Source organism: Rutilus rutilus (assembly GCF_951802725.1).
Source record: "Rutilus rutilus genome assembly, chromosome: 24".
In the NCBI taxonomy this organism is placed as follows: Eukaryota; Metazoa; Chordata; class Actinopteri; order Cypriniformes; family Leuciscidae; genus Rutilus; species Rutilus rutilus.
This window is the reverse complement of record NC_140228.1, coordinates 12,015,891-12,035,439: the sequence shown is the minus strand read 5'-3', so window position 1 is coordinate 12,035,439 and position 19,549 is coordinate 12,015,891. Positions and strand designations below refer to the sequence as shown.

The window sequence follows — 19,549 nt, the reverse complement described above, 5'->3', positions numbered from 1 at the left end:
GAGAACACAGTGTAAGAAAAGCATGATGAATTCTCTCAGGGGGATCAGAAAGATATTAAAATCAGAAGCACTGCTAATGCTCTTAAATGCACGGATGTTTGTCTTGGATTAAAGCAATTTTAATATATTAATGCAGGATCAGTACTGGACAATGAGAGCCTACGGGTCAGGTCACACACTGTGCTTTAAGCATCGTGGACTCAGATTCTGGACTCTGCCAAATCAAATGGCAAAGGACAAGATAACATGAACACAAACATGCTGGAGACATAATATAAAAAATCCTCTAAACATAGTACATAGAAAATTTGGGGTCAGTACTATTATTTTTAAATTAATTTATAATTCATTCTGTAAAGATGCATTAAATTGATCAAAAATTAAATTTATAATGTTATAAAAGGCTTCCATTTCAAATAAAATGCTTTTATTCATCAAAGAATCCTGAAAAAAAAATGTATTACGGTTTCCACAAAGACATTAAGCAAAATAATGGTTTTCAACAATGATAATATTAAGAAATGTTTCTTGAGCACTAAATCAGCCTATTAGAATGATTTCTGAAGAATCATGTGACACTGAAGACTGGCGTAATGATGCTGAAAATTCAGCTTTTGGCATCACAGGAATAAATTACATTAAATTAAATTACATTAAATTAAAATACATTAAATTAAAATACATTAACATTGAAAATAGTTATTTCAAATTGTAATAATATTTCATAATATTACTGTTTTAATGTAAACTTATTTTTAAACAAGGACGTTCACTAGTCTAATTTTACATTATAAAATACAAATAAAAAAAACTACCAACTTACGCATCACATGGCTGTTGAGGGCTGGTAGGTGGAATGTCTTCTGTAGCACCTGAGAGGGTGACACTTTAGTTTTAACAACAATGATAAACATTTCCACTTATAATAATAAAGCAAATTTCTTTGTGCATCTGCGACTTTCAATATATTGTGACTTTACCTTTTGTAGTAACTAACTGAGAGGTGCCCAGGTCCTCTGTGAGAAATATTTTCTCCAGATGGCAAAGAGACTGCTGTGCCTTATTCATTAGAACAAAAATATTAAATCTAAAGATTCTTAGAATTTGATGAAAGGTTTTGATGTTGTCACATGCATGCTACCTGCTTGAGAACACACAAGAGCCCAGGGAGCTCCAGCAGAGGTGGGCGGAGCAATCTGAAGAAACAGAGGCATGTAAAGATCTGAGACGGTGTGAGAACATTCCCATCATCCACCAGGACAAACACACCAAGACTAGAGAAACCAACCTACATGGAAAGACAAAGAGTGTGGGAAATATGGGTCAAAGGAGATATCTAGAACAAACAGTTCATCTAGTCTTTAAAAAACACTGAGCAGAACTCTGGACTATGTCAGAGGTTTTCACTGATGAAAGAGGGCATGGAGCAGACCTCAATGTTCTGACCTCAGGTTGTAATCTATGACAGAGTTTTAATAGATGCTTTGAGTTTTAATCTCAGAGCTCTGTGGATTTGTTAACTTAGTAAGCCCCTGTGCATCTGGAGAAGAGAGACAAAGTCAAAGAGAGGGTAGTACTCTCTCTCCTCTCTCCACCTATAGCTGGTGTGTGGTGAGCGCACTGGCGCCGTTGTACTGTGGCTGCCGTTGCATCATCCAAGTGGATGCTGCACACTGGTGGTGGTTGAGGAGAGATCCCTTGTTATGAGTGTAAAGCGCTTTGGATGTACAGTAGTACATATGAAAGCGCTATATAAATGCCTCATTCTATTCTATTCTAGTTTAGCAGTAGCAAAAGTGAAAACCAGATTTTTAGGTAGGATGTTGAATATCTACACAAACCAGCAAGGCTTATTGACTAGATTAGTCAGCAAGACAAATAGCAAAACCAGAAAATAAACATGTTGGTCAGTCTAGCAAAAAAACAGCCTGGGAATTCATGTCCAGAATATCAAGCACTCACCAGGAAAGGCATACAGATAGAGTCGAGCATAGAGAAGGCTGTCAAATATCCCAGAATTCTTAGCACCTCCAGCTCCCTGGCCCGTGACTCTGTAACTCTCTGATGGAACCAAGACTCCCATGCAAGAAGCTTCAGCGCCTACACAAAGGCAGATTAAAGTTAGCATAAAATTTAAGTTCACCCTATTTTCTGAATGCACATTATTTTGACCAATTCATCCATGCATACGTTTCTTTTTTCCCCGTTTTTTAAACCTTATAATTCTTAAGAAAGAATCTGGCGAAACGCCATGCACCACTTAAATCCTTACAATCGACTGCAAGCTCACATTCAGGTTTGCCTCCATCTAATCAACAACAGTTGAATTGAACCAAGTCCCCTACATTTTTTTCTTTTTTGATAATCAGTTTCACTCTTATGTACATCAAAATAAGGAAGAAAAAGATCCGTCACTAATTCTGTTTCATTGCGACTTAAAACTGAGAAGTTACAAAACTAGTGAAATACAGAAAGAGGTGGTGCCATGCCAGACTACTTTTCCTCAGTGCCTAATCAAAAACGTTGCATTTATGCATTTATATCTCGTTCTAACTAAATCAAAAGAGCTTTTATTAACCAGCTAGCACTATGCAAAACTATAGTAGGCTCAGCTGTCAACTTGCTAACTGAAAATACAAAGAAAGGAAAGTGTTATTTGACACTTTTTAGCTTCTGTAATATAACGTGATGACATAAAAAAGGCATAAAAGTTTTCATTTTCAAAGACATACACACAGTTAAGTAATTTTCTATCATTACTAATCAGGCACTGAATAAAGTACACATTAAAATGCTGTGTTTCTGGACAAACTTTATACTGAAGCACTGACCAAGTGCAAACACAAAAATAATATCATTACTGACATACATCTGCTGTCAAACACATTTGATTGTTTATTGAAAACTGGCGTGAAAGGGAAATTGTAATTGTATTTTCTTCCCTATTGTTATTTATATCCGAGTGAAATGGCTTCACAAACCAGGAGGAGGAATTGACTCCATTGTTGTTGTTTGCTAATTGCGTGGATCTCATATGAGTGACAGGTTGCTGGAGGGGATGGATTATTGTTCCAACCCCGAGGGGTAGGGGAAATGAATGTTTTTAATAAAACAATGATGTGCACAGATAAATCATTTATAAAAAAACATTGCAATGTTCCATAAAAAATAAGAATGGTTAATTCTGATTTCATGTGACTTAAAAAAAAGAAGAAAGAAGTAATTTATGAAAAAACTGAATCTGACCTTTTTGCACTTAAGGCAAGAAATATACCTCCAATCCAAATCATGCTCGGATACATGACTAAGACTGAAATCCTATCACCCGATTGGGGTTAAAACAAATTCAAGAGAGGAAGTACTATATATGACATGATCACATGTAAGGATCAGGAACAGAAAATACCTGGTATTTATGCAACATTTCCTTGATGAGCTGTTCACTCCTTTCCCTGATGATCTGCTGAGTTTTCTGAGGGACAACAAACAAAGATAATGAAACATATCAGCAACAAAACACAGAAGACAGAAATGTACTGAGATGCAATGAACATCCTTCATCTTTATTTTATGCATGCGTTATGCAAGCAAATGCTTGAGCAGCCTGCACTTACTAACCCGAAGCTGTTTGGCTTTGTGCTCCAGTGCGGAGTTGACAGGGATGAGGACTAGTAGCAATACCACCCCCACCAGCACGCCAGGGCCCAATTCTCCCCACAGTAAACCCAGATAGAGACTGACTCTCAATGGGCAGGACCAAAGACAGGTCAAAGTGACCACCAGCTCTGCTACACATTCAACTTCGCCTAATACATCCGTCCACTGAGTGGTGTTGGATTGTCGCTGAGAACTATGGGAAAGAGACAATGTCTTCAATGTAAAGGAGGAGGGGGAAATGGAAGAAACCATGGAGGAAGAAGAGAAACCTTTTAGCATATGAAAAAGTAGAAATGTACTGCTTACTTACAGTGTTTTTGTTAGGACTTAAAAAACACATTAATAGAGCAAATGAGACAGTCAATGATCTTTACCTTCCTGTAGAGGGCACAAGCCAGAACCGCTTGTGCATTGGCTGTAATGATCCTACTATGTTTGTCAAAGTGATGCTGAGAAACAGCGCAGCAGCAAACTGCTCCCAAAACCACCAGAGAATGTGTGTATCCTGCCCAGTCAAACACAGCCTGTCTCTCACAGAACAGGATCACCCATCTGAGGTTAAAAGACATGTACATAAATAGATTATAAATATATATATTATTTTATTGCACTTTATCTATTTGCGTCTGTAGATTTTATTTAAAATACATATCTTTAAAGGCAGTTTTCTCTAAATGAGTTTTATCTAACGGACTGAACCAGAAATCTTCACTTCAGTAGCACTTGCATACACCAAACATTACAGTTCCCTTTCAAAATTAACTATAGTGAGTCTGGGAGAAGTGCCTTTACTCAAGTCAGGGTATGAGCTATGCTCCCCTAGCCACTCCAAGGTTGTTAGAATGGAGTAGAAGCTCCAAAGTAGAAGCTCAAATACTGGTGAGATATGCCTGACATATCTGAAGCTATGTTTGGTATTTTCCCCTTAGAGGCCTGTCCCGCAAGGGAGGGAGGAAGGTGCACAGCCAGGACTTCCCTTGCTGTAGAGCATAGAAACTTGGGGATCTTTCCTTGTATCGGGAAGTATTGGCTTAGGGAGTAGCACCACTATATGAGTCACATGGGATGCACCCATGGGGTTCACATGCTTCTGACTCCAACTGGGTAATCTGAGTCAGTTTATGCTATGCCCACTATGTTTGTGCATATTCACAGCCTAATGAGGCAGGCATTCCCTCAGCATTGCGTATTGGGTATTGGTTTCCCATAGCACCAATACCAAGACGCAGCGTCGAAGTTCCACTTTCGAAAGGGAACGGCTCAGGTTACGACTGTAAGCCTGGTTTCCGGAGAAGGGGAATGAGGTGCTGCGTCTCGTTGCCATACCTCGGGCACTGCCTGTGCGTCTCCTTCAGACAAAAGGCCACTCCGTGTGTGACGTCACAGACTGCCATCTATATTCTGAAGGTATTTACACAGGGTTTTGTTCATATATTATTTGCCTGATTTGATATATTTTATTCCTAAAAACATGGTGATTTTTTTCTAACTGGTGACAGTATTTTCTGATTTATGGAGTGATAACTAGGGATTTCCAAAATCTTTGACTTTAATATGTCAACAAAATGTAACAAGACTTTTGAAACTGGCTTTATCCATTGTTCAGATTTCTGATATGGAAATATATGCAAATGAGTGAATATTTAATTTGATTATTTCTTTCTTTCCAAAAACTTATAATACAAAAAATACATATTCACACAAACACAAACACATTTTTATTAATAGTCATAGTCATACCTGAGTGTCAGAAGACCTAAAATGCTAAAAAGATCAGTTGACAGTCTCAGGAGCACAACTTTGACTAAGGCTGGATGGAATGTCATCCATATCGCATAAAGGAGAGAGTAACCAGCATTGGTTTTCCTGGAGACCAGCAGTAACTCTCTTCCAGAATCTTCTTCTAGGTCTGACCTCTGTATAAAATATTAACATTATTAGCATTACATCTCATAAAAAACATGCTTTTCACAATGAAATGAAACAATAAAAACAAGTCCAACCAGGAGGGTTGTCCCTAACCCTTATTTATATTGTGTATTTTTACAGTTACCTCACTGTAATTCTGTTGTTTTTCCCACTCACGCTCAAACACTGAGCATAGGGTGTGGACAGAATCCTCATTATACAGCTTGCAAAGGTCAGACAAATGCCGTGGTCCCCTGTGACCCATTACAACCACCCTGAAAACAAAAACTGTTAAAGGTTGCTGTGGTTGACATTATAGAATACCTCCCCAGCTATAGACTTACCTAGATTACCTATTTAACCTAAACAGGTTCATACAGATAAGGCTCCCTTTTCACTGTGAGTAGAAATATCAAAACACAGATGTCAGCAAAGACATCTTAGTCAATGGAGAAAGGCAATATACATTTATGAATGGACATATAGAAGGCTAGACAGATAAATCTACTGGTCTGTTCTTATATGAAAAAGAAAAACTTAAATCAAATAAATGTGTACTACTGAATTTTTTTTTTCTTCAAACTAATACATGGCAAATGAATTAATTGTGAAATGTCCACGTTACAATAACGTGAACTTTGCTTGCGTCCTCTTGACATATTAAAAATAGAGACATTAAGTTCATGTAATGTGAAAAAAAGCATCGATTAAAGTTGTGCTTACCTCATTTCACTAAAGCTTACGGCGTCTGAAAACAATATTGTCTTGCAGCGTGTAAATTACATCCTGCAAGACTGCATCTGCGTCTCATACAGCTAGAACAATAGCAGCTTAGAGGAAAACATATAAAGTAGCCCACAATTTATGTTATTAACGCTTGCCGACGAAATTCACGTTTTAAATGTCCTCTGACATGTTTTGGGATCATTAAAGCTGGCTTTCTGTGCTGAATTAAACCGCGTCTGGAGCATAAACAGTGGAGCGTGCAGCGTGCGCACATTGTCCAATCACAGCGGCGATTTCAGCTGGGGGCGTGGCATGTTTCAAAACTGTCAATCATTTTGTTGTGCAATCCATTTCTGTACATTTTGAGAACACAACTGAAAAAGCTTTTAATTGAGCATTTTACTATTTTAATATACTTTGTTTTCATTATACAATATATTTTCAATGCAATCATTTGAGTAAAGGTTTTTGCAAAGCCAGTAAATTTTCTCCAGGTATAATACAATTTTAAATTCCAGATTTTCATGTGATCTTTTGGATTTCACGTTGAAACTTATACTTTCTAAGGTAAAAAATGTCTTGATGTTTTTTTGTGTGTTTTTTTTTGCGGTACAATTATAATAACAAGAGAACATCTTAGTTAGAAGATGTTAATTAATTAATTTATAATAAAAAGTTTAATAATATAACTTAGTGAGAAACATTTATAGCATGTTTGCATATTAAATAGCACCTGAAACAATACTACAATCTGTAAAATCGTATTGTTTCAGATTATTTTGCACACAATAGGATATTATTTTCGTTGTCACAGCAGGTCTTTACTCATATCCAAAAGAAAACATTAAGAATTTAAAAAACAAGTAAAAAAAGAACATTAAAGAACATTGAATAAGAAAATCTAAGATATTACCGGTATAATAAAGACAGAGAGAGATAAAAGATAACTTAATTTAGGCCTTATATTCTATTCAAATACTCTCTGCATTTGAACAAGAAGAAAAACAAAACATTTGTTCATTGCATGTGTAAACAAAAAGAAAATATATGATGATATTTGATAAGGCCTCAAGGAAGGAAGAATGAGCAAACGAGTAATTGACTTTCAGGTTTAACATGAGCTCAGTTTTGTTGCTTAGCAACATGCCATGCAAATTTCCATGTGTTGTGTGTGAAAATGGGCGGTAATGGAAAAAGAGAGCGTATTTAATTCACCTTAAATATCTCACTCAAAGCACATTTTAACAGTACTACAGAAAACAAAAACTGCTAACCATGTCTATAATGCTGTCTTCTCCAAGTGAGATGTCCAGTAACAAAATTGAACCTCCAGCAAATGAAGAGAATGATACAAATTTCCAGTCAGGTTTGCGGAGTTTTTTTCTTCTTCTTCTTCTTTTTAATCATATATTTAATCAGATAATTTTAATGTCGTTGAGAGACTAACTTTTTACCTTGGGTTTAATCAGGCGGTGACCAATCCGGGAACTCTGGGTTCTGCGGATACCTCCTTTCTTTCTTTTCCTTCCTCCTTGTCTTTCTTACTTTTCCTGTCTCTGTGTGGTTTTGTATGAAGGTAAGATAATTACTTAAAACCTACTTAAAAATCACACATACTGTTATCAAAAGAATCAAATCTGACATAAACATTAAGATATTGTAGTTAATCACACAATCAATTCAATATCTGCATTTCATCTTATTAAAAGATTGTCCAGGAATATGAAAGAGCAGTTATTTTTCGCTTGGGACGACTCCTTGGCGGTGCTAAAGGACCTGGTTAGTAATTAGCCTACCGTTATTAAAATCATGAATAATTTGTTAAACATAGTTTAGTGCCAATGCAACAAGCAGTACTTCATCTTGACTGTTTTTGAAGGTTTGTTCTGGATAATTCCATGTGTGGATACATTTCGGAAGGTTGACTTGAGGACAGTGTCTTTTGAAATCCCTCCTCAAGAGGTGAGTGATTCATTTGAATGAAAAATGTCTAAATCTTGTTGGTTATTTTGCTATGAATACCTATTATCTAAATAGCTAACATTTTATTCAAAATTCAAGGTTATGCGTTTAATATAATCTTTATTGAAGAGTTTTATTGTTGTTACACTAAAAAAATGATATTATCAATAAGTTATGACCACATATGTTTTTACACTGCTTTAACTCTTCAAAATAATTTAACAATTTTCAACTTTTTCAACTATCAATTTTCGCCTATACAAGATTCAACTAATTTTTTAAAAGTTACTTCAATGTAATTTAAGTTGAAATGACTTAAACATCCAAGTTGATTGTGCGTAAAATTTAAGGCAGCAACTTTTTTTTTTTTTTTTTTGTATATGTAACATGCATTACATTTTCGACATTTCTCCTCAGGTGCTGACCAAAGATTCTGTGACTATCATGGTGGATGCGGTGGTCTACTATCGTATCTTTAACCCCACTGTCTCCATTACCAAAGTGGAGAATGCTAATCGAGCCACGCAGATGATTGCACAGACTACTTTACGAAACATGCTGGGAACTAAGAGCTTGGCAGACATTTTAAAAGACCGTGAGGAGATGTCAGAACAGATGGAGGTATATGGCAAGCCGTTTTAACTTTTATTCATTTCCAGGATATGAATTGTTGATATCAAGAATTACATTTTTGATATCAACAATTTACTTGTTGATATCAACAATTGAATTCTTGATATCTGTAATTGTATTTTCACTAGTGAAATGTCACCATAGGCTGCCATTCAAGAATTGATTTCTTACTAGTAGGAATATAATTTTTTATATCAATAATTACATTGTTACTATTAAAAATGCAAATTACTGATATCAATAATTCATTTGTCACTAGTTGAAATGTCTATTCTTGATATCAACAATTGAATTGCTACTAGTAATTTTTTTATTTTTGATATCTGAAAATGTATTTCTGATATCAATATAATTTCAGATATCTAAAATGGCTTTCTTACTAGTAACAATCATGATATCAGAAATGAACATTGTCACTAGTGAAAATGGAATTATTGATATAAAAAATGAACATTGTTACTAGTAGTAATTCAATTGTTGATATCAAGAATAGACATTTCAACTAGTGACAACTGAATTCTTGATATAAACAATAAAGGTTTTTACCAGTAAGAATTGTATTTCTGATATATGAAACTGGAATTTCAAAACTGGATTTTGAATGGCAGCCTATGGTGACATTTCACTGGTGAAAATACAATTACAGATATCAAGAATTATAGTTTTTACTAGTTGAAATTAAATTGTTGATATCAAGAATTAGCATTGTTACTAGTGGAAATGTAATTTCTGATATCAAAAATAGTCATTGTTACCAGTAGAAATCGAATACCTGATATCAATAACTATCATTTTAACTAGTGAAAATGTAATTGTTGATATCAAGGATTCATATCCTGGAAATGAGTAAAAGTTAAAACGGCTTGCCATAGGTAAGATAAACCTTTGTAAACACCTCTGAATCTTAAGTTATAGCACTGTTTTAGGTCACTCTTAAAAATAAAGGTTCTTTATTGGCAGTGATGGTTCCATGAAGAACCTTTAACATCCATGGAAACTTTCCATAATAAAGGAAGTATGGGTTCTTTAGATTATAAAAAATGTTCTTCACACTAAGAAAAAATGCACTGTAAAAAAAAGTTGAGCAAACTTGAAAAAGTAAGGCAACTACACTCAACTTTTTCATTTAACTCAACTAATTCGCTCCAGATCTTTTAAGTTAGCTCAATTCTTTTTTTTTACAAGAAAAAGTTCTTTAGGTCTTTTAAGAACTGTTCACTTAAAGGTTTTTTGGGGGAGCCAAAATGGTTCTTCTATGGCATTAGGGCAACTGAAAATCCCCCTTTTTGGAACCTTAAGGGTATTTCCTCCAGAGTCAACATTTACTTCTGGATAGGAGCATATAAATGCCTTAAATATAAATTGTTCATCTTTTCATCATCTTTTGCCTGACAGGCTGTGCTTTATGCTGCATCCAAGAACTGGGGTATCAAAGTGGAACGGGTCGAGCTTAAAGACGTCAAACTGCCCACCTCTTTGCAGAGAGCCATGGCAGCTGAAGCAGAGGCCACCAGAGATGCCCGGGCCAAGGTTGGTGTCTGAGCACTAAAAGACTGTTACATGCTTCACACACACAAACAAACACATGCTACGCTGTCTGTTCTGCCGAGCCTGCCAAGTTTAGTCTTATCAGCTTTGCAGCTTTGTGTTCTGTCTGTCTGGGGAAACACGGTTTTCTATGATTGGATGTGTGGATGAACACCTGCAGCCCCTCACACTCGCTCGGTCAGGGGTGTAGATGAACTGTAACCTTCTTAAGCCAATCAATTTCCAAAACAAAACCAGCTGACCAGCAAAGCACTAACAGGTCAAGACATTAGCCAAGACATACCGCTCACAGAATCTGCAAGATGTTTATACACAGCATGTATAATACCTACATAATTGAATTTAACTATAACTTAATATTAAGTGCCAAAAGTTAGGAAACATGTGCGTGCCTGTATTTTCATCCAGCATTTTAAATAGCCTAGGCAAATCAATGACCTACATGAAAGAAAACTTTCAAAGATTGTTTATTCATTTATCTGCCATTTTTTTCATTAATTTAACCACCCATCCAAAGTTCAGAGAAGTGTTTGCCTTTCAGTGAACACTATACTAATGTCATATTGTTGACTGGAAACCTGAGCCTTTATGTCCTCACACTATGGCACAAGCGCAGTGGAAAAACAAACTGGGATTTGCTCAATGGAAATTTCCGAGTAATTAAAGGTGTGTGCCAGAGCCTAGAATGTGAATTGGGATTGTGCTCATATGAAGAATGAATTGTGTTGAAGTGTTGCCTTTGTAAAATGATCATATTTAAGTGTGTTGTATACTGAACAGGTGATCGCAGCAGACGGAGAAATGAAAGCCTCGCGTGCCCTGAAGGAGGCGGCGGACGTGATGTCAGAGTCTCCGTCAGCACTTCAGCTGCGCTATATGCAGACACTGACTGAGATCGCCACAGAAAAGAACTCAACTATTGTCTTTCCTCTTCCTATAGACCTCATCTCTAGTTTCATGAGAAGATGACCACATATGAGGATTATATCAATAAATATATTCAAATATCTCTGTACAGACATTACAGCTATATATCCCATCTCTTAAAGCACTCATTGCTTTACAAGCAAAAAATATTCTGTTTATATTGTTGATGATTTGACCTTTGCATGTGTCCTACACTCTCTGATGAAAAACATGTTTAATAAAAATGTAATTGTTCAAAATGTTCTTTTGTATTACATTATTAAATCTAACAAATATTATAACTAAGTTCTTCTATTATACTCTGATCGTATAGCTTCTTGGATTATTTTATATTAAAGTAATCTTTTAAGATGTAAATCTCATTGGGTATGCATGTAGCCTGTTAATCTCAAAGACAGAAGAACACGCATAAACAGTGAACATGCAAGAACCATGACAGTATGACTCTTTAAACTCTTAGCGCTGAGAGAAGACTTACAGTTAATCTGTCAGCCCGATGCAGAAAAAAATGGGTACAATGAGCCCTGATCAGTGAGCACCATAATAGGATTGACTGCATCAGATGCAGGAATGGGTGGACAGTTTAGTAGAGTTACTGTAATCTGGCATCTAATCTGTTTCAACCGCGCGTAGACAAAAACAGCTTCTGTTCTGACCCTTAACCCCAAAGACACACTGTCATGATGCTCTCATTTCTAATTTCATGCATGGCATCGTTTTGGAGGAAACAAGGTTTTAAGGCACTCAGCAGGGAAGCAGAGGAACGTTACATGTACTCTGGATCATTGCTTCTCTATGGAGACTATTACAACTATATGCCCCCGATGCTCAACTAGATGGGTGCAATATGAAAATGACGTGTGTATTGGCTGACAGGGTATATTTTGGTAAACCACAGCTTGTGTCTGATGTACTATGAATATCTGTGCTGATGTGGCCCTTTTACTAGAGTTTGGAAGGAGAACCACTCCTCTAATTGTGACCTTTGATGCGGAACAAAACAACTGGAGGGCAAAATAAACCTGACCATAGAGAAAAAAAATCTAAAAAAGATTTTAGTTCACCCACAAATTAAAATTATGTCATCTTTTACTCGCCTTCATGTCGTTTCAAACCTATATGTCTTTCTTCTGTGGAACACAAGAGAAGATATTTTGAAGAACATGGAGGTTCAAACAACACTGGACCCTATTGATTTTCATTGTATTGACATATAAATATGTAGTTCTATAAATTGTTCTCAATATTAAAGAATAGCAGTTCACAGCACAGCTATAACGATGACGGCACAGTGAAACAATATCATTTGAATGACTTTCAAAATGATTTCATCTGGGTGATGATAAATATTGAGAGCTGATCAGAATCCATCCTACTGTAATGAGCTCGAGCCTTTAAGCGACAGACAAGCACGCGCTTAGAATAAACAGAACAATATCGTCCGCTGGCGTGGACGCTAATATTCCGGTAGTTGTCTTTATAGTTAACGTTCTCGGTGTGAACGGACCTTTAGGCATCGTTCAAAATATCTTCAGTATTCTAAGAAAGAAAGAAAGAAAGTCACAACATGAGGGTGAGTAAATGACTGTAATTTTATTTTTGGGCGAACTATCCCTGTAAGGTTGTTTGGTCATCACTAAATGTTTCTTTTCTGTAAACTTCTGGAAGTCCTAAGCTGGCCTGCTGACTTAACCACATTGTGACACTAACCACAGGGTGAGCATGTGTGATTTCATCCAATCTCCTTCGCCCCACCCACAACTCCTCCTCCATGGGCTCTTTTCTTTACTACACATTCTCTAATGTTGTTTCTTAGTCTTCTTGATGTTCCTCGAGTCTATCTCTCTCACATCTTGTGTTAAGGATGTCAATGTGGAGTTTCCTGACTTTAATGAGCATCTTTATGCTTTGTAAAGGTAAGAGATAGGACATGACTCTACAGATTACACCAATTTAATTTGGTTAAACGTTTGATCCGGTGACTTTGATTGGGAACTTGGAAAATTAGTTTTGAGAAAGATTTAGTTTTAGTTTGTTTTTTTACAAAAAAATTGAGGCATATTTAACCTGGGATGTTTTTCATTTCTGATTTAACATTTTGTGAGTCTTCTTTTATTCAACTGTGTGATGAGCTTCAATATGGGGTTTAATCTTCATGTTGTGTCTGTCTGGGGTCTGAAAGAGATTACCTTAGAATAATTATTGTGTCTAGGACCAGAAAACAGCAGAATCCAAGGACTTGAGGATTCATTTGTGGCCTATATTTACCAATGTTATCTCAGTAACGTAGTCATTAACTCTAGATGGCAGAAATAGCAGATCAGTGTGAAAGAGGGTTAAATACAACAATCCCCCATCCAGCTCATGTGACTGACACCTGTAATCATCTCAGATCTTTCTATTGGGGAAAGGGGAGAGGGCAGAGAAACATGTGGAAGGAGAGGTGGGATGATCTGCTTTTTTATAGAAGCATGATCCAATTGTGACTTACTTGCAGGCTAATTACAGAGCAAAGATGACCTCTATGGTCGGAAATCTACAAGGAAAACATGAGAGGTTACATGCCTTACATATGTGGTGGACAGTGACACATCATATGATCTACAGGATGACCAAAAGGATGTAGTGCAGATTGACGAAAAAAATGGAAGCATGAAACTTTGATGTTTAGTGGAGAGGACGGGCGCACAGCAAGATTGAACAGCAAGTGGGTCGCTAAAATCCAGGCTTACTTCACTTGAGGATCAGTCTGTGTCAATTTCGGGAAAGAACAAGAGAGGGAAAGGACAGCGATTACTGACTTTTGTGAATATTCTAAATGTAGGCTACAGAACAAAATTAATTATTATTCAGTTTTCAGAGGAGCTGGGACTGGGAATATGTTTAAACGATCAACTAAGATTTTATGATGAAACAAAGGGAATCATGGATGAATTTCAATGCAATAATAGAACAACAAATGGCATATGCAAACAAAGGATGCAACATTATTCTCAGAATGTACTTAATTTATCTGGACCATTTTTGACATTTTTAACCTCCTCAATGTCTGATCAAAAACAGTGTGTTATGGATATATTTTTTATAGCTAATCAAAAGAGCCAACTAGCTTTTAGCTGGCTAACTGTAGGCTAAATGAACACAAAGAAAGGAAAATGTTAATATTGTGTGATATGCAGCCTAATTTAAAATATATTATTTAACATATTTGTGAATAAGATGCAAAATAATTTTTCTGTAATTTCTAAACAGGCAACAAATACCCCTTAAAAGTTGTCTTAGCTAATTGAATTGCTGTCTAATGTGACTGAGGCTTAATTAGGAAGTATCCAAATACTTTGTCTTTATTTAAAAGGAAATATTGTTGTATAATTTGCTTCAACAAGCTTCTTTTATATTTTGCTTGAAATGTGTTACAATATTTCTTTAAAATAAATGCCACTTATGATCCTCTGTCTGTGCTGGAATGTTGTTTTAGTATTATTATTACTATACTATTATAACGTTTATTATTTTTAACTTTTATTTTTATATATTTTTTTTTTTAAAGTTTCAGTTTCAGTAATTTTCCAATGCACTTTTGTAATTATTTTTTTGTTTTTTTCTTAATATTCCTATATAGCTTTTAGTCATTTTTATTTCAGCTGCCAAAGCAACATTCGTTTAAGTTGGTTCAGTAATTAACACTGTCATTATGTCATTAGGTGAGGACAGTGAGTGTGACAACTTCACCGATCTGGATTTCCATGAGTCTTTCATAGGGACCAATCTGGATGTGCGGCTGCTGCTCTACACTCGCGCAAACCTCGAGTGCGGTCAGGAGCTTCCCCACCACAACTTCACTCAAGAACCCCTGTTTAATGTAACCAGGCCCACTACCTTTGTCATACACGGGTACCGACCCACAGGGGCACCGCCTATCTGGATCAACCACATTGTGCACTTATTAGCGGCACAGAAGGACATGAACATCCTGGTAGTGGACTGGAACAGAGGGGCGGCCAACCTCAACTACTTCACGGCTGTAGCCAACACGCGGGGTACAGCTGTGAACATCACAGGCTTGATAGAAAGCATGGAGGTAGGGTCAGTGGTCTGAAATTGCTTTGGTTAGTAATGTATGCCAAATTATTGAATGTGCTGAAAATATTGTGTTCCAATCAGAAAGAGGGAGCATCTCTTGACTCCATCCACCTGATTGGCGTCAGCCTGGGTGCACACGTTGCCGGGTTCATTGGTGCGATGCTGGGAGGACGAGTGGGCAGAATCACAGGTGAGACTCAGGAATATGAGCCAATGAAACAAAACCAGTCGTAACATCTTCAGTTAGTTAATCTTGTCTAATAAATTTCGTTTGCTAAATGTTTCACCTGGTCAACTCTAGGTCTAGACCCAGCAGGGCCAATGTTTGCCAGTGTTCCCCCTGAGGACCGCCTTGATCCAACTGATGCCCAGTTTGTAGATGTGCTGCACACAGATATGAATTGTAAGTATAATACATTTGTGGCTAATGATACCAAAGAATAAAAAATATATATTATTTGTTTATATTATCTATTATATGTTCAGAATGGAAAACTAATACTTTGCAGTTTAATGTATGCTACAATGTTTGATTGTTTTTTTTCTTCAAAAAGTTGTATTCTATTTTGTTGTCACATAATTTTAACTATGTTGCATTTAACTAAGTGAGTGTGATACAATCATCATATAAAAAACAAAAAATCCAATTAATTTTTTTTTAAATCTGGGGTAATTTGTCACATTAGAAATGGAAGGTCAGATCAATGCATTGCATTGAATATTTGTTGTAAACTTCACGTTCTTGCAAATGTTTAAGGTCAAACAGTTATTCCATGCATACAGAAAATCTCCACATTGTGAACAGTATGTTCTAGATTAAAAATACTAAAATAGAACTACATATATGCTATTCCAAACATAGCCTAACAATCCCACACTCAAACACTGTTTCCTGTGACAGCCTTTGGCCTTAGAGGAACCCATGGCCATATTGATTTCTATGCCAATGGAGGATTAGATCAGCCTGGATGTCCCAAGACCATCTTCTCGGGTCAGTATGTTAAGATTAACTTTTGGGAGAAGTCAGGGCTGAGATCCAAATAATTAATGATTAATGAATGCTCTTCAAATAAACCCAAAATGCAAAATGTTGGCTGTGCAATTTAGATTCTGTCATAATCAAATGATGCAATCCTCCCAATGGGATTGAGTTCATTATAAGGTTTTGCTAACAGGGCTAAGATCTAATCTCACTCCTTCTGTTCTCCACAGGGAAATCTTATTTTGTGTGTGATCACCAGAGGTCTGTTTTCCTGTACCTGTGTGCTCTGAATCACACCTGTAACCTTACAGCATACCCGTGTTCCTCGTACAGCGACTTCCTCAGTGGCCAGTGTTTGCAGTGTGAGACCTTTAAGCCTGCGACCTGTCCTGTTCTGGGTAAATACAGTTTATTTAGTAATTAACAATATTCAAGGCAAATATGAATACTGAGTAAAGATTTCAAGTGTGATTTTGCTTTTATACAACAGTTCAATAAATTAATATACAGAGTAACTTATATTTTAGACACAATATTTGCAGTTACTTTTTTTTGTTCTGCCAACAAAAACATTTCCCAAATTCATTTAGTATAACGTTACGTGAATTAATTAATATGCAAATGAGCCCCACCTCCACTTATTCAAACAGGGTCATCTACAAGTCGATGTATCAGAATGGTGATGCGTTTTATGTATCGCTCTCTAACATGTTGGACACATAACAGTTATTAATATTATTAGCCTTTGGCTTGACTACGTTATCAAACAGATAAATTAGTGTGTTGCTAATGTTACACAGCTCATGTTCCCGTTCGCCACCTCGGAGTCAAACAGCTGCCGTCTAAAAACGTCAGTGGAGAAAGGCAGTTCATAATAACATCGCAATATACATAATTCACCCGCTATATTGCTAAATGTACCCGATTTTTCATTTCAACAGAAAAATATACAGGGATAACCTGAGACTCTCCTGCTCAGCAGCATAGTAATGATGATATGCTAAAGCCCGCCGGCACTTTGTCGTGATTGGTTACGGAATACGGATAAGGTAGTTTGTGACGCGATTTCAAACCGCGTTTTTGAAAGTTTTTCACTGCAGAAAATACTCAACAAAGGTGTTGACTTATGAACTTGCACATATTATGTCTTAAAGCATTTTTTTTTTTTTTAAACCACATAGACATATAAACAACATTAAAAAGTTAAGCTCAAGTATTTAAAACAGCCATACGTAAACCAAAATCCTTCAAAAAGGTCTCCTCAATATAACCGATAAATAAAATAGCACGTAAAATTAACTAGTCAAAGTCTACTTGTGCTGGTTTCGGCCTCATCATCGACTGCAGTCATAACTTTATCTTATAAATCAAACACAATCACAAATACCTGCTAATGCTACTACTAAATCACTGTGCTATCAACACTCTTGGAAACTCACTCAGCCAATCAGATCTGAAGACCATAACTAACTGTTATCTAACCTTTTTCCTCAGGTTATGACATGAACCCGTGGAAGGATACTCTCTTGAGGTTAGGGCAAACAAGAGCATATTTCTCAACTACGGCAGAGCTTCCCTACAGCAGTGAGTTATCAGCACTATAACGGCTCATTGCAGAAGTTTTCTCAAAGGCATTTTGTGCAATATTCTGATTTCTTATTTCAGAAACAAGCTACAGAGTGGACCTAGTAACCTGGAACCAGTTTCTACGGTGGGGGGTGGTCATACTCCGACTGCACAACGGAAAAAACGTAATAGAGGCCAAGATGGATAAGTATGTAAACTGAAGTAATGAGTTTATCTCCTTCAGACTTTGACTTGCCATTCTGTAATGCTTATTCTGTATGTTTTGCTCAGTAAGCTGTTGAGGTTTGAGCAGTATACATCCACTCGACTACTGGCCCAGTTTGATGAGGATCTATATCCAATTCAGAAAATATCTTTACGGATTGTCACTGGGAATGTGATTGGACCTCGATACAAGATAAGGCTGCTCCGTATTCGGATAACTCCACTGGAAAATCCAAACAGGTGAATAACCACACAACATTTGCTTTTCTGAGTTACTGCTCATACACTGCCACTCAAAAGTTTAAGTCTCTTATGCTCAGCATAGGTGCATTTAAAATACAGTAAAAATAGTGATTTTGTGAAATATCATTACAATTTGAAAGAACTATTCACTATTGTAATATATTTAAAAATGCAATGTATCATTACTCCAGTCTTCAGTGTTCATTTCTTACTATTATCAGTGTTGAAATCAGTTGTGCTGCTTCTGTGTAAATCATGATGCATATCTATATTCTTTTTGGATTTCTTGATAATTAGAGTTCAAAAGATTGGGATTCATTTGAAAAGTTTTTACTAATGTTTCACTAACTTACGCATCCTTGCAGAATAGAAGTATTCATTCATTAAAAAAAAATCTTTTGAACGGTAGTATATGATTGTAATGCACTCAGGCAAAAAACAGGCATTTAATCATGTTGCTCTTGTCCCCAACAGGGCACTAATGTGTCGATATGACATTATATTGGAGGAGAATGCGGAGGTGTCTTTCAAAGCTTTGCCCTGTCATTAACCTTGAAAAATCACATCGGAATGCCTGAACTAATACAGACATTTTAAGAGGGTCTAAAAAGTTTAACAACTTTTAGTGCCTTTTCTGTGAGATTACTACTGTGATTCTTTTGTGGACTAGTATAAACCTATGTTATACCAGACACATATTCCAGTAGAATTAAAGTGCAGTTTTACAATATCAAATTCTGACCCTTCCTGTATAGTTTTGTTTTAAACAATACCAATATAAACAAAATATTTAATTGTATATCTGTTTTACATGTACAGTTTTTGCATTCTTTTGTAAAATAAATTATGTGGACTGAAAACACCCGAAGCTTCATTTGAAAACATTTTGGCACCAAATGATTTTATTTACAGAAGAACTTCTACTTTGAGTTCACACAGCAGAATACAGTGAATATGAAACTATTTAGCATCATACATGAAGGTGGTACAACAAAAAAGTCTGTATTTGCATACTGTTATGAAATTTGTGATTGCATTTGTATGAATTGTTTTGAATTAATTGAAATTAGTGCCTTGTAAATGATGGAA

The 19,549-nt window shown here is 36.2% G+C and overlaps 3 protein-coding genes and 1 long non-coding RNA gene across 5 annotated transcripts; 2 read left to right on the top strand and 2 right to left on the bottom strand.

The window, feature by feature from the left end:
• Nucleotides 1-819: 819 nt before the first annotated feature.
• On the bottom strand, nt 820-4,226 carry LOC311284060 (multidrug resistance-associated protein 1-like; the record flags this gene model as incomplete). The annotated part of the gene is made up of 7 exons (XM_084398892.1): nt 820-872; nt 981-1,059; nt 1,142-1,288; nt 1,963-2,100; nt 3,407-3,472; nt 3,619-3,870; nt 4,032-4,226. The coding sequence occupies 7 exons, from the start codon at nt 4,224-4,226 to the stop codon at nt 820-822; spliced, it is 930 nt and encodes a 309-aa protein (XP_084255018.1).
• A 672-nt stretch (nt 4,227-4,898) lies between these two features.
• LOC311284104 (stomatin) lies at nt 4,899-11,596 on the top strand. Of its 2 annotated transcripts, XM_084398950.1 has the most exons (8): nt 4,899-5,064; nt 7,593-7,657; nt 7,761-7,867; nt 8,001-8,070; nt 8,171-8,253; nt 8,671-8,874; nt 10,282-10,416; nt 11,215-11,596. In XM_084398950.1, exons 2-8 carry the CDS (start codon nt 7,597-7,599, stop codon nt 11,401-11,403), a joined length of 849 nt encoding a protein of 282 aa, XP_084255076.1. In that variant the 5' UTR covers nt 4,899-5,064; nt 7,593-7,596; the 3' UTR covers nt 11,404-11,596. The 2 variants fall into 2 exon arrangements, with proteins under 2 accessions (XP_084255076.1, XP_084255075.1); XM_084398949.1 differs by lacking the exon at nt 4,899-5,064 and having other exon boundaries at nt 7,504-7,657.
• Nucleotides 5,285-6,510, bottom strand: LOC311284110. The gene is made up of 4 exons (XR_014626160.1): nt 6,289-6,510; nt 5,910-5,962; nt 5,711-5,840; nt 5,285-5,573 (listed from the first exon to the last, which is right to left on the bottom strand). It is a non-coding gene; the product is annotated as an uncharacterized lncRNA (long non-coding RNA).
• A 1,579-nt stretch (nt 11,597-13,175) lies between the features above and the next one.
• lipib (lipase, member Ib) lies at nt 13,176-19,316 on the top strand. The gene is made up of 10 exons (XM_084398940.1): nt 13,176-13,277; nt 15,066-15,442; nt 15,526-15,634; nt 15,746-15,847; nt 16,346-16,435; nt 16,657-16,824; nt 17,921-18,010; nt 18,092-18,200; nt 18,284-18,457; nt 18,935-19,316. Exons 1-10 carry the CDS (start codon nt 13,226-13,228, stop codon nt 19,008-19,010), a joined length of 1,347 nt encoding a protein of 448 aa, XP_084255066.1. The 5' UTR covers nt 13,176-13,225; the 3' UTR covers nt 19,011-19,316.
• The last annotated feature ends 233 nt before the right edge of the window (nt 19,317-19,549 follow it).

Coding starts and splice junctions, on each gene's coding strand:
- LOC311284104 (XM_084398949.1), top strand. CDS start 7,567: ATGTCTATAATGCTGTCTTCTCCAAGTGAGATGTCCAGTAACAAAATT. Junction 7,868..8,000: donor CTGTGTGGTTTTGTATGAAG/GTAAGATAATTA, acceptor TCTTATTAAAAG/ATTGTCCAGGAATATGAAAG. Junction 8,254..8,670: donor TTGAAATCCCTCCTCAAGAG/GTGAGTGATTCA, acceptor ATTTCTCCTCAG/GTGCTGACCAAAGATTCTGT.
- lipib (XM_084398940.1), top strand. CDS start 13,226: ATGTCAATGTGGAGTTTCCTGACTTTAATGAGCATCTTTATGCTTTGT. Junction 16,436..16,656: donor TCCCAAGACCATCTTCTCGG/GTCAGTATGTTA, acceptor TGTTCTCCACAG/GGAAATCTTATTTTGTGTGT. Junction 18,011..18,091: donor GGCAGAGCTTCCCTACAGCA/GTGAGTTATCAG, acceptor TTCTTATTTCAG/AAACAAGCTACAGAGTGGAC.